General features: G+C 45.7%; 1 protein-coding gene and 1 long non-coding RNA gene across 2 annotated transcripts; both read right to left on the reverse strand.

The window, feature by feature from the left end:
• Positions 1-1551: 1551 nt before the first annotated feature.
• Positions 1552-3333, reverse strand: LOC142209793 (uncharacterized). The gene is made up of 2 exons (XR_012716963.1): positions 3292-3333; positions 1552-1687 (listed from the first exon to the last, which is right to left on the reverse strand). It is a non-coding gene; the product is annotated as an uncharacterized LOC142209793 (long non-coding RNA).
• CPLANE2 (ciliogenesis and planar polarity effector complex subunit 2) lies at positions 3331-10104 on the reverse strand. The gene is made up of 5 exons (XM_075278838.1): positions 9954-10104; positions 4574-4726; positions 4272-4396; positions 4016-4152; positions 3331-3920 (listed from the first exon to the last, which is right to left on the reverse strand). The coding sequence occupies exons 1-5, from the start codon at positions 10069-10071 to the stop codon at positions 3650-3652; spliced, it is 804 nt and encodes a 267-aa protein (XP_075134939.1). The 5' UTR covers positions 10072-10104; the 3' UTR covers positions 3331-3649.
• Between the last annotated feature and the right edge of the window lie 1741 nt (positions 10105-11845).

The raw sequence follows: 11845 nt of genomic DNA on the forward strand, positions 1-11845 counted from the left end.
ATAGATATGGACACTGCGCGCACAGTACCACTTCCAAACCTCCCAACTTTCAGGACAGAAACAGGGACAAAATCAGCTCCACCCACTTCTAAATGACTCCGCCCATTCCCATCCATTTCTGTTTGTGCTCCCCACACAATATAATGCTCCTACAGTCACCCTAATATTATGTGCTCCCACATTATAGTGTTCTCTTCAAACTGACCCCACAGTTTAATGTCCCCCTCCAGCTACTCCATAGTTTAAACTGGGGGCAGCTGGAAGGGGACATTAATATCCCCTTCCAGTTGTCCCCATTTTACTGTCCTCCTCCAGCTACCCCTCCCCAGATTAATGCTCCTCTACATCTACCCCCACAGTTTAATGTCCCTCTTTATATGCCCCCACAGTTTAATGTCCCTCTTTATATGCCCCCACAGTTTAATGTCCCTCTTCATCTTCCAACATAAACAACACTGATACTCACCTCTCCTTGCTCCCCTGCTGCGCAGTCTGTAATCTCTTGTCCCGAGGGCCACAGGCGCGATGTGAGTGATGTCATCACATTGTGCCTACAGCGCCCGAATTCGGAGCACACAGGGGCACAGTGGTGAGGCATAAAACCATTGCACTGCACTACTTCTCAGACTCTATGTATACAGACATTGCACATTCCCACATCCCTTGACCTGTATTTCGTCTCTATATATAGAGCTGTAACACATATATAATATATGCACATTCCAGGTTGCATGTCTGAGCCGTGATGTCACATGACAAATGAGACACAAGGTGTAATAACCCTGCACATAATGGGATTCTTGATTTTGTTTTCTTTCTTCTTGGTAGCTTAGCACAGATCTCTGCGGCCTCTGAGTCATCTTATAAGTGACTGAGTTACATCTGATATCTCTGAGCCCTGGGGACGGTTCCTTACTCCAGAGACTTTATCGCAGGGAGAGCTTGTGGGTGTAATGTGTATTTTCATTCTGCACGTGTCACCGTAGCTAAAGATCCCCACATCTGTAAAGAATTTCACAGCAGCACAAAGTATTTCAGGATGATGAAAATAGTGGTGGGGATGTATCTTCATTATTCTCACTGCAGACAATCACAGTGACAGTGGCTTAGTCACCCACATAGGTCAGGATACCTGTCATATATTATTACACACAATGTAGGTCACTGGATGGCATTACAATGTGTCACTGACAAGTATCACATAATGTCACCCCAGGAGGACATCACACCAAATTACTGAGATGTAAAAGTGAGATCTATAATTCTGTGCATCATTCTTGGGTCATGAATAAAATGCCAATATTACAGTGAAGACTGACAATGATTTATACGCCCTTCAGGGTGTGTGGAAAGCTGGATTTCTTGATCAAACCTTGAGAATGTAGTGATGGAACTCGGAATCCTACAGATGCAATGAATTATATGACAAGTGTAACAATCCCAAAGTACACAGTACACAGAGCCTGAATCTAGAGGGTGTCTCTATGGCATTAATGGGGTGGGGACAGAAATGTAACTGGGGCACATTGCAGGGATCACTTAGGCTGCCGCTGGTCATATAAATAGATTTATTTGTAACACTCAGGATTTATGAAGCTATAAAGATGACTGCAAATCCTGTAAAAGAAGACGGGCGGACCCGTGGAATGTCTTCTGGATGAAACATGTCGGGTCTGTCTAGACGTCACTTACAGTCCTATGAAAAAGTTTGGGCACCCCTATTAATTTTAATCATTTTTAGTTCTAAATATTTTGGTGTTTGCAGCAGCCATTTCAGTTTGATATATCTAATAACTGATGGACACAGTAATATTTCAGGATTGAAATGAGGTTTATTGTACTAACAGAAAATGTGCAATATGCATTAAACCAAAATTTGACCGGTGCAAAAGTATGGGCATCTCAACAGAAAAGTGACATTAATATTTAGTGGATCCTCCTTTTGCAGAGATAACAGCCTCTAGTTGCTTCCTGTAGCTTTTAATCAGTTCCTGGATCCTGGATGAAGGTATTTTGGACCATTCTTCTTTACAAAACAATTCAAGTTCAGTTAAGTTTGATGGTCGCCGAGCATGGACAGCCCGCTCTCAAATGATCTGAAAACAAAGATTGTTCAACATAGTTGTTCATGGGCAGAATACAAAAAGTTGTCTCAGAGATTTAACCTGTCAGTTTCAACTGTGAGGAACATAGTAAGGAAATGGAAGACCACAGGGACAGTTCTTGTTAAGCCCAGAAGTGGCAGGCCAAGAAAAATATCAGAAAAGCAGAGAAGAAGAATGGTGAGAACAGTCAAGGACAATCCACAGACCACCTCCAAAGAGCTGTAGCATCATCTTGCTGCAGATGGTGTCACTGTCCATCGGTCAACAATACAGCACACTTTGCACAAGGAGAAGCTGTATGGGAGATTGATGAGAAAGAAGCTGTTTCTGCAACCACGCCACAAACAGAGCCCCCTTAGGTATGTAAAAGCACATTTGGACAAGCCTGTGGACTGTTGAAACAAAGATTGAGTTGTTTGGTCATACAAAAAGGCGTTATGCATGGCGTCCAAAAAAAAACAGCATTCCAAGAAAAACACTTGCTACCCACTGTAAAATTTGGTGGAAGTTCCATCATGCTTTGGGGCTGTGTGGCCAATGCCAGCACCGGGAATCTTGTTAAAGTTGAGGGCCGCATGGATTCAACTCAGTATCAGCAGATTCTTGAGAATAATGTTCAAGAATCAGTGACGAAGTTGAAGTTACGCCAGGGATGGATATTTCAGCAAGACAATGATCCAAAACACCGCTCCAAATCCTCAGGCATTCATGCAGAGGAACAATTACAATGTTCTGGAATGGCCATCCCAGTCCCCAGACCTGAATATCATTGAACATCTGTGGGATGATTTGAAGCGGGCTGTCCATGCTCGGCGACCATCAAACTTAACTGAACTTGAATTGTTTTGTAAAGAGGAATGGTCCAAAATCCCTTCATCCAGGATCCAGGAACTGATTAAAAGCTACAGGAAGCGACTAGAGGCTGTTATCTTTGCAAAAGGAGGATCTACTAAATATTAATGTCACTTTTCTGTTGAGGTGCCCATACTTTTGCACTGGTCAAATTTTGGTTTAATGCATATTGCACATTTTGTGTTAGTACAATAAACCTCATTCCAATCCTGAAATATTACTGTGTCCAGCAGTTATTAGATATATCAAACTGAAATGACTGCTGCAAACACCAAAATATTTAGAACTAAAAATGATTAAGATTAATAGGGGTGCCCAAACTTTTTCATAGGACTGTATATCTGTAGAGGTGGAGGAGAGGAAGGACAAGACACAAAATATCCAGCCCTATCCAAGAGACAGAAGATTGTGTCAGTACTTGTCAAACGGCACCAGCAGGATAAATGGAGTCCATGGCTGCCTATAGCGAGTGCAGAAACCGGGCGATCTTAGCGTATGGGGCGATACCAGTGGCGATAACGCAGGGGACACACTGGGGTGCAATGGTGAGGAATTTGCAGTCTATAAAAAATTCTCTGAATAGATAGAAAGTCTTTAAATTAGAGAATGAAATAAATTAACCCATTAAATACTAATAAATAAACGATAAGACATCCTGCGGGAAAGTCGGACGATCCGGACAAGCAATGCAATTATGATGGCTGGCCCCCGATCTCTTCCTGCGATCCATGCTCTCCATTATCAACCAGTCCAGCAGTGATCTGGTCTCTATGCCAAAGAACCTCAGCTAACCCATTCAGCACTGGTGCGGTGTCCGCCAGCTCTGCCCGTCCGTCCAGGCTCCGCCCATCACTGAGCCGTGGTCCATTGACGCTCCTCACCCGCATGACTGGCAGCTGCCATGTCTGCTGGAAGTCCCTGATGTCCTGCTCAGTGACGTCTGTGTGCATGAACTGGTCCAGTCTGGTGTGGGGGTTAAGGAGAGGTACTGAAATCTACACCCTAAGAGGGTAACTAACAGCCCACATCCTATTCCCTGCTACTATGCTGAAGGATACTTAGTGCCAATCACCACGCGTGCCACATTCTCTTCTTGGCTCAAGGTCCGAGAGATCAGGGCTGGCACATCCTCAAAGGAGGAGCGATCCGTGAAGGAGAAGAGGAAAAGCACAGCATCAGCTTTCTCCTTACAGGCCTGTGGAGACAGAAACCACATCACCCCAACACCGGCCATTACGATACCAGCCCCTAGAGCAGGGGAAGAGCCCTAAACATTGCCCAGTCACCACTGGCCCCACCATGGCCGCCACCTACCGGCAGAATGTGATCAAACTTCCTAAGAGATGACTCTCCACAATCCCAGAACTGGAAGGCAAATATAATGGGGCGGTCACTGTCTCTGGGATGTACCGGCCAATATACACAGGACGTCTGGATACCTGAAAGGAGAAAAGAAAGTGACAGATTAAAATCATCACCATGGGCGACCAATCTGAATAAACTGAGCTGCAGTGTAAAGTATGGTGAGGAGCAGCCTGACTCATTGGTGAGCCAGGATAGAGTCTCCTACAAGGCGTGTTATCTATCAGTCTCCTTCAGTAACTTCTGGTCCTCACCTGTGGTTTCATGGTGCATAGTGGGCACCTCCAAGCCGCACAGTTTGGCTATAAGGGACGTCTTGCCTACACCACTTTTCCCTGAGACAAAGATTTTGTAACTGGCGACATCAGCAGGAAGCTGCGGGGGGAGAACCGGCCTCTCGAGCAGCCCTGTGGAAAACACAACAGGAAATAGGGCAAGATTGTCAATAGTGTCACCAAAAACAGCCACGTGCCGACCTCCAAACACCGGTCAGGAAAGGGATGGACCTGGGCTATTATCTCAGGCTGAAGGAGCAGGAGGACTGGTGCTGTAATATCTGATCCACCAGCAGAGGGCAATGTGAATATAACAATAGATAGGAGTTGTACTATCGGATCCACCAGCAGAGGGCAGTGTCAATATAACAATGGATGGGAGCTGTAATATCTGATCCACCAGCAGAGGGCAGTGTGAATATAACAATGGATGGGAGCTGTAATATCTGATCCACCAGCAGAGGGCAGTGTGACTATAACAATGGATGGGAGCTATAATATCTGATCCACCAGCAGAGAGCAGTGTAAACATAAAAAGAGACGGTAGATGTATTATAAAATAAACCAGCAGAGGGCAGTGTGGATACAATACAATACAAAGAAGCTTTATTGGAACGTCCGAATAGGTATTTGGCATTGCCAAAACAGGTAGAGGACAAATGATGGATGGGTGAATGGGTGGGTGATTTGGGGTATAATAGTCTTCGGGTCTCATCTTCCACCTCAGTTGGTGGCAGATGGACACATATTGGGCAGTGATCTCCACAGTGGGCTCCACATCTGCAGATGAGAAGAGGAAACTCTACATTCTACTAGGAGAAGAGAAGTCTGAGATGTGGGCAGAGAGCCTTTGGTAGTAGACGGCCCTCACAGCTGAGTATTTGGTGCAGTGTAGTAGGAAGTGGGCCTCGTCTTCTAGGACCCCTAGGTACAGTGTTGGCACAGTCTGTTTTCCCGTGAATTGTATGTCTGCCTGTGCCGCTCTGCTTCTATCTCTAGGCTGCGGGCGCTCAGTCTGTACTGGCTCAGGGCTTGTCTGGGAGCTGTAATATCTGATCCACCAGCAGAGGACACTGTGGCTATAACAATAGATGGGAGTTGTAATATCTGATCCACCAGCAGAGGGCAGTGTGGATATAACAATAGACTGGAGCTGTAATATCTGATCCACCAGCAGAGGACACTGTGGACATAACAATAGATGGGAGCTGTTCTATCAGATAGACCAGCAGAGGGCAGTGTGGACATAACAATAGATGGGAGCTGTTCTATCAGATAGACCAGCAGAGGGCAGTGTGTTTATAACAATAGATGGGAGCTGTAATATCTGATCCACCAGCAGAGGGCAGTTTGGACATAACAATAGATGACAGCTGTTCTATCAGATAGACCAACAGAGGGCAGTGTGGGTATAAGAATAGACGGGAGATGTAATATCAAATCCACCAGCAGAGGGCAGTGTGGCTATAACAATAGATGGGAGCTGTAATATCTGATCCACCAGCAGAGGGCAGTGTGGATATAACAATAGATGGGAGATGTAATATCTGATCCACCAGCAGAGGGCAGTGTGGACATAACAATAAATGGGAGCTGTTCTATCAGATAGACCAGCAGAGGGCAGTGTGGGTATAAGAATAGACGTTAGATGTAATATCAAATCCATCAGAAGAGGGCAGTATGGCTATAACAATAGATGGGAGCTGTAATATCTGATCCACCAGCAGAGGGCAGTGTGGATATAACAATAGATGGGAGATGTAATATCTGATCCACCAGCAGAGGGCAGTGTGGACATAACAATAAATGGGAGCTGTTCTATCAGATAGACCAGCAGAGGGCAGTGTGGGTATAAGAATAGACGGGAGATGTAACATCAAATCCATCAGAAGAGGGCAGTGTGGATATAACAATAGATGGGAGCTGTAATATCTGATCCACCAGCAGAGGGCAATGTGGACATAACAATAGATGGGAGCTGTTCTATCAGATAGACCAGCAGAGGGCAGTGTGGGTATAAGAATAGACGGGAGATGTAACATCAAATCCATCAGAAGAGGGCAGTGTGGATATAACAATAGATGGGAGATGTAATAGATGATTCACAAGCAGAGGGCAGTGTGGACATAACAATAGATAGGAGCTGTTCTATCAGATAGACAAGCAGAGGGCAGTGTGGAAATAAGAATAGACAGGAGATGTAATATCTGATCCACCAGCAGAGGGCAGTGTGGATATAACAATAGATGGAAGCTGTAATATCTGATCCACCAGCAGAGGGCAGTGTGGATATAACAAAAGATGGGAGCTGTTCTATCAGATAGACCAGCAGAGGGCAGTGTGGGTATAAGAATAGACGGGAGATGTAATATCAAATCCATCAACAGAGGGCAGTATGGATATAACAATAGATGGGAGCTGTAATATCTGATCCACCAGCAGAGGGCAGTGTGGACATAACAATAGATGGGAGCTGTTCTATCAGATAGACCAGCAGAGGGCAGTGTGGACATAACAATAGATGGGAGATGTAATATCTGATCCACCAGCAGAGGACACTGTGGACATAACAATAGATGGGAGCTGTTCTATCAGATAGACCAGCAGAGGGCAGTGTGGACATAACAATAGATGGGAGCTGTTCTATCAGATAGACCAGCAGAGGGCAGTGTGTTTATAACAATAGATGGGAGCTGTAATATCTGATCCACCAGCAGAGGGCAGTTTGGACATAACAATAGATGACAGCTGTTCTATCAGATAGACCAACAGAGGGCAGTGTGGGTATAAGAATAGACGGGAGATGTAATATCAAATCCACCAGCAGAGGGCAGTGTGGCTATAACAATAGATGGGAGCTGTAATATCTGATCCACCAGCAGAGGGCAGTGTGGATATAACAATAGATGGGAGATGTAATATCTGATCCACCAGCAGAGGGCAGTGTGGACATAACAATAAATGGGAGCTGTTCTATCAGATAGACCAGCAGAGGGCAGTGTGGGTATAAGAATAGACGTTAGATGTAATATCAAATCCATCAGAAGAGGGCAGTATGGCTATAACAATAGATGGGAGCTGTAATATCTGATCCACCAGCAGAGGGCAGTGTGGATATAACAATAGATGGGAGATGTAATATCTGATCCACCAGCAGAGGGCAGTGTGGACATAACAATAAATGGGAGCTGTTCTATCAGATAGACCAGCAGAGGGCAGTGTGGGTATAAGAATAGACGGGAGATGTAACATCAAATCCATCAGAAGAGGGCAGTGTGGATATAACAATAGATGGGAGCTGTAATATCTGATCCACCAGCAGAGGGCAATGTGGACATAACAATAGATGGGAGCTGTTCTATCAGATAGACCAGCAGAGGGCAGTGTGGGTATAAGAATAGACGGGAGATGTAACATCAAATCCATCAGAAGAGGGCAGTGTGGATATAACAATAGATGGGAGATGTAATAGATGATTCACAAGCAGAGGGCAGTGTGGACATAACAATAGATAGGAGCTGTTCTATCAGATAGACAAGCAGAGGGCAGTGTGGAAATAAGAATAGACAGGAGATGTAATATCTGATCCACCAGCAGAGGGCAGTGTGGATATAACAATAGATGGAAGCTGTAATATCTGATCCACCAGCAGAGGGCAGTGTGGATATAACAAAAGATGGGAGCTGTTCTATCAGATAGACCAGCAGAGGGCAGTGTGGGTATAAGAATAGACGGGAGATGTAATATCAAATCCATCAACAGAGGGCAGTATGGATATAACAATAGATGGGAGCTGTAATATCTGATCCACCAGCAGAGGGCAGTGTGGACATAACAATAGATGGGAGCTGTTCTATCAGATAGACCAGCAGAGGGCAGTGTGGACATAACAATAGATGGGAGATGTAATATCTGATCCACCAGCAGAGGGCAGTGTGGATATAACAATAGATGGGAGCTGTAATATCGGATCTACCAGCAGAGGGCAGTGTGGATATAACAATAGATGGGAGTTGTAATATCTGATCCACCAGCAGAGGGCAGTGTGGATATAACAATAGATAGGAGCTGTTCCATCAGATAGACCAGCAGAGGGCAGTGTGGATATAACAATAGATAGGAGTTGTACTATCAGATCTACCAGCAGAGGGCAGTGTGGATATAACAATAGACCACAATTCGACCACAGAGGCAAACAGAGAGCGGTACATTGAAGAATGGAGAAACGAAATAAATAACTCCAAGAAACTCACCGTGTACCAATCCCTACAAAGGGACTACACCATGGCCACCTACCTGGAGAGAATACGCCACCCCAAGCACAGACAGACCCTGAGCCGATACAGACTGAGCGCCCACAACCTAGAGATAGAGACGGGGCGATACAGACAGACGTACAAGCCACGGGAGAAGAGACTGTGCCAGCACTGTGACCAGGGGGTCCTAGAAGACGAGACCCACTTCCTGCTACACTGCACCAAATACTCAGCTATGAGGGCCGTCTACTACCAAAGACTCTCTGCCCACATCCCAGACTTCATATCTGCAGACGAGAAGAGGAAACTCTACATCCTACTGGGAGAAGAAGAGGCCACTGTGGAGATCGCTGCCCAATACGTGTCCAGCTGTCACCAAACCAGAGGAAGATGAGACTCCATGGACTGTTATATTTATCCCAATACACCCGCCCCACCCACCCCCACCTCCCCATATAGCAGTCACCAACGAAGAGGAAGATGAGACTCCATGGACTGTTATAACCGAACCCCCCCCCATACCCACCACCCACCCACCACCCAACCCAACTCCCCCACCCACCCACTTTACTAGCTTTGGCAATGCCAAATACCTATTCGGACGTGCCAATAAAGCATTTTTTGATTTGATTTGATTTGATTTGATAGGAGCTGTTCTATCAGATAGACCAGCAGAGGGCAGTGTGGATATAACAATAGATAGGAGTTGTAATATCAGATCCACCAGCAGAGGGCAGTGTGGATATAACAATAGATAGGAGTTGTACTATCAGATCTACCAGCAGAGGGCAGTGTGGATATAACAATAGATAGGAGTTGTACTATCAGATCTACCAGCAGAGGGCAGTGTGGATATAACAATAGATAGGAGTTGTACTATCGGATCCACCAGCAGAGGGCAGTGTAAACATAAAAAGAGACAGTAGATGTATTATCAGATAGACCAGCAGAGGGCAGTGTGGCTATAATAATTTAAACAAAAAAAAAAAAGAGAGAGAGAGACGGTAGATGTAATATGAGTTTAGACCAGCAGAGAGCAGTGTAATGTAATAGGAAATGTGTAATATCTCATAAAGCAGCCAGAGGGCGGTGTGTCTGATTACCGAACGTTCTCCTCTTCTTCTTACGCAGGATGCACGTCAGATAGTCCCGGCCCTCGGGTGACTGCAGCCAGTCCGGTATGATCAGAGCTCCGGGTTTGGGAATGAGGACCCTGGACATTGCCGATTACACATCCGGAAACTGACACACACAGGGAACTGTCGCAGCGTCATGACGTCATGTCTACAGTAGATCACGTGAACTATAGAGATCTGTCAGTCATGTGATACACAGGTGTCCATGGAGGACCACGCTCGTTCTGATTACGTGAGATGTAGGTTGTTCGCAGTGACCATATGTATGATGTGTGTGAGCTGTAGGCAGTGTATATGTATGACGTGTGTGAGCTGTAGGCGGTGAATATGTATGACGTGTGTGAGCTGTAGGCGGTGAATATGTATGACGTGTGTGAGCTGTAGGCAGTGTATATGTATGACGTGTGTGAGCTGTAGGCAGTGTACATGTATGACGTGTGTGAGCGGTAGGCGGTGTACATGTATGACGTGTGTGAGCTGTAGGCGGTGTACATGTATGACGTGTGTGAGCTGTAGGCAGTGTACATGTATGACGTGTGTGAGCTGTAGGCGGTGAATATGTATGACGTGTGTGAGCTGTAGGCGGTGAATATGTATGACGTGTGTGAGCTGTAGGCGGTGTACATGTATGACGTGTGTGAGCTGTAGGCGGTGTACATGTATGACGTGTGTGAGCGGTAGGCGGTGTACATGTATGACGTGTGTGAGCTGTAGGCGGTGTACATGTATGACGTGTGTGAGCTGTAGGCGGTGTACATGTATGAGGTGTGTGAGCTGTAGGCGGTGTACATGTATGAGGTGTGTGAGCTGTAGGCGGTGTACATGTATGAGGTGTGTGAGCTGTAGGCGGTGTACATGTATGAGGTGTGTGAGCTGTAGGCGGTGTACATGTATGACGTGTGTGAGCTGTAGGCGGTGAATATGTATGACGTGTGTGAGCTGTAGGCGGTGAATATGTATGACGTGTGTGAGCTGTAGGCGGTGAATATGTATGACGTGTGTGAGCTGTAGGCGGTGAATATGTATGACGTGTGTGAGCTGTAGGCGGTGAATATGTATGACGTGTGTGAGCTGTAGGCGGTGAATATGTATGACGTGTGTGAGCTGTAGGCGGTGAATATGTATGACGTGTGTGAGCTGTAGGCGGTGAATATGTATGACGTGTGTGAGCTGTAGGCAGTGAATATGTATGACGTGTGTGAGCTGTAGGCAGTGAATATGTATGACGTGTGTGAGCTGTAGGCAGTGAATATGTATGACGTGTGTGAGCTGTAGGCGGTGTACATGTATGACGTGTGTGAGCTGTAGGCGGTGTACATGTATGATGTGTGTGAGCTGTAGGCGGTGTACATGTATGATGTGTGTGAGCTGTAGGCGGTGTACATGTATGATGTGTGTGAGCTGTAGGCAGTGAATATGTATGACGTGTGTGAGCTGTAGGCAGTGAATATGTATGACGTGTGTGAGCTGTAGGCAGTGAATATGTATGATGTGCATCTGACCTGAAGACAGTGTAGATGTCTAGTGTGTGAACAGTATAAGGCTACATTCAGATGACCTAGGGGCAAAAAGGCTGTGAAAAACTTCCACTTTTCACAGCGGTTCACAGCATTTTCAGGGTCCACTATACATTACAGATATAGATGGCCTATGGGAGCTATAGGCAGTGATGTATGATAAGTATGTATATTAGTTATAGCATGCACTGACATCAGCGGGTCGCAGCTCTGATGGGATCTACTACACCTTGACATGTGGACTAGCTAGAGCCATTTTTACACCAGAGTAATATGGTAACAGCAAACTTCAGCCTGACCCTGTGTCTGACACTTGAACAAACATCATCATAAAGCCCTACA

This window comes from Leptodactylus fuscus, chromosome 6 (genome assembly GCF_031893055.1).
Source record: "Leptodactylus fuscus isolate aLepFus1 chromosome 6, aLepFus1.hap2, whole genome shotgun sequence".
In the NCBI taxonomy this organism is placed as follows: Eukaryota; Metazoa; Chordata; class Amphibia; order Anura; family Leptodactylidae; genus Leptodactylus; species Leptodactylus fuscus.

Coding starts and splice junctions, on each gene's coding strand:
- CPLANE2 (XM_075278838.1), bottom strand. CDS start 10,071: ATGTCCAGGGTCCTCATTCCCAAACCCGGAGCTCTGATCATACCGGAC. Junction 4,397..4,573: donor TATGCACCATGAAACCACAG/GTGAGGACCAGA, acceptor TTCTCCTTTCAG/GTATCCAGACGTCCTGTGTA. Junction 4,153..4,271: donor AGTTTGATCACATTCTGCCG/GTAGGTGGCGGC, acceptor CTGTCTCCACAG/GCCTGTAAGGAGAAAGCTGA.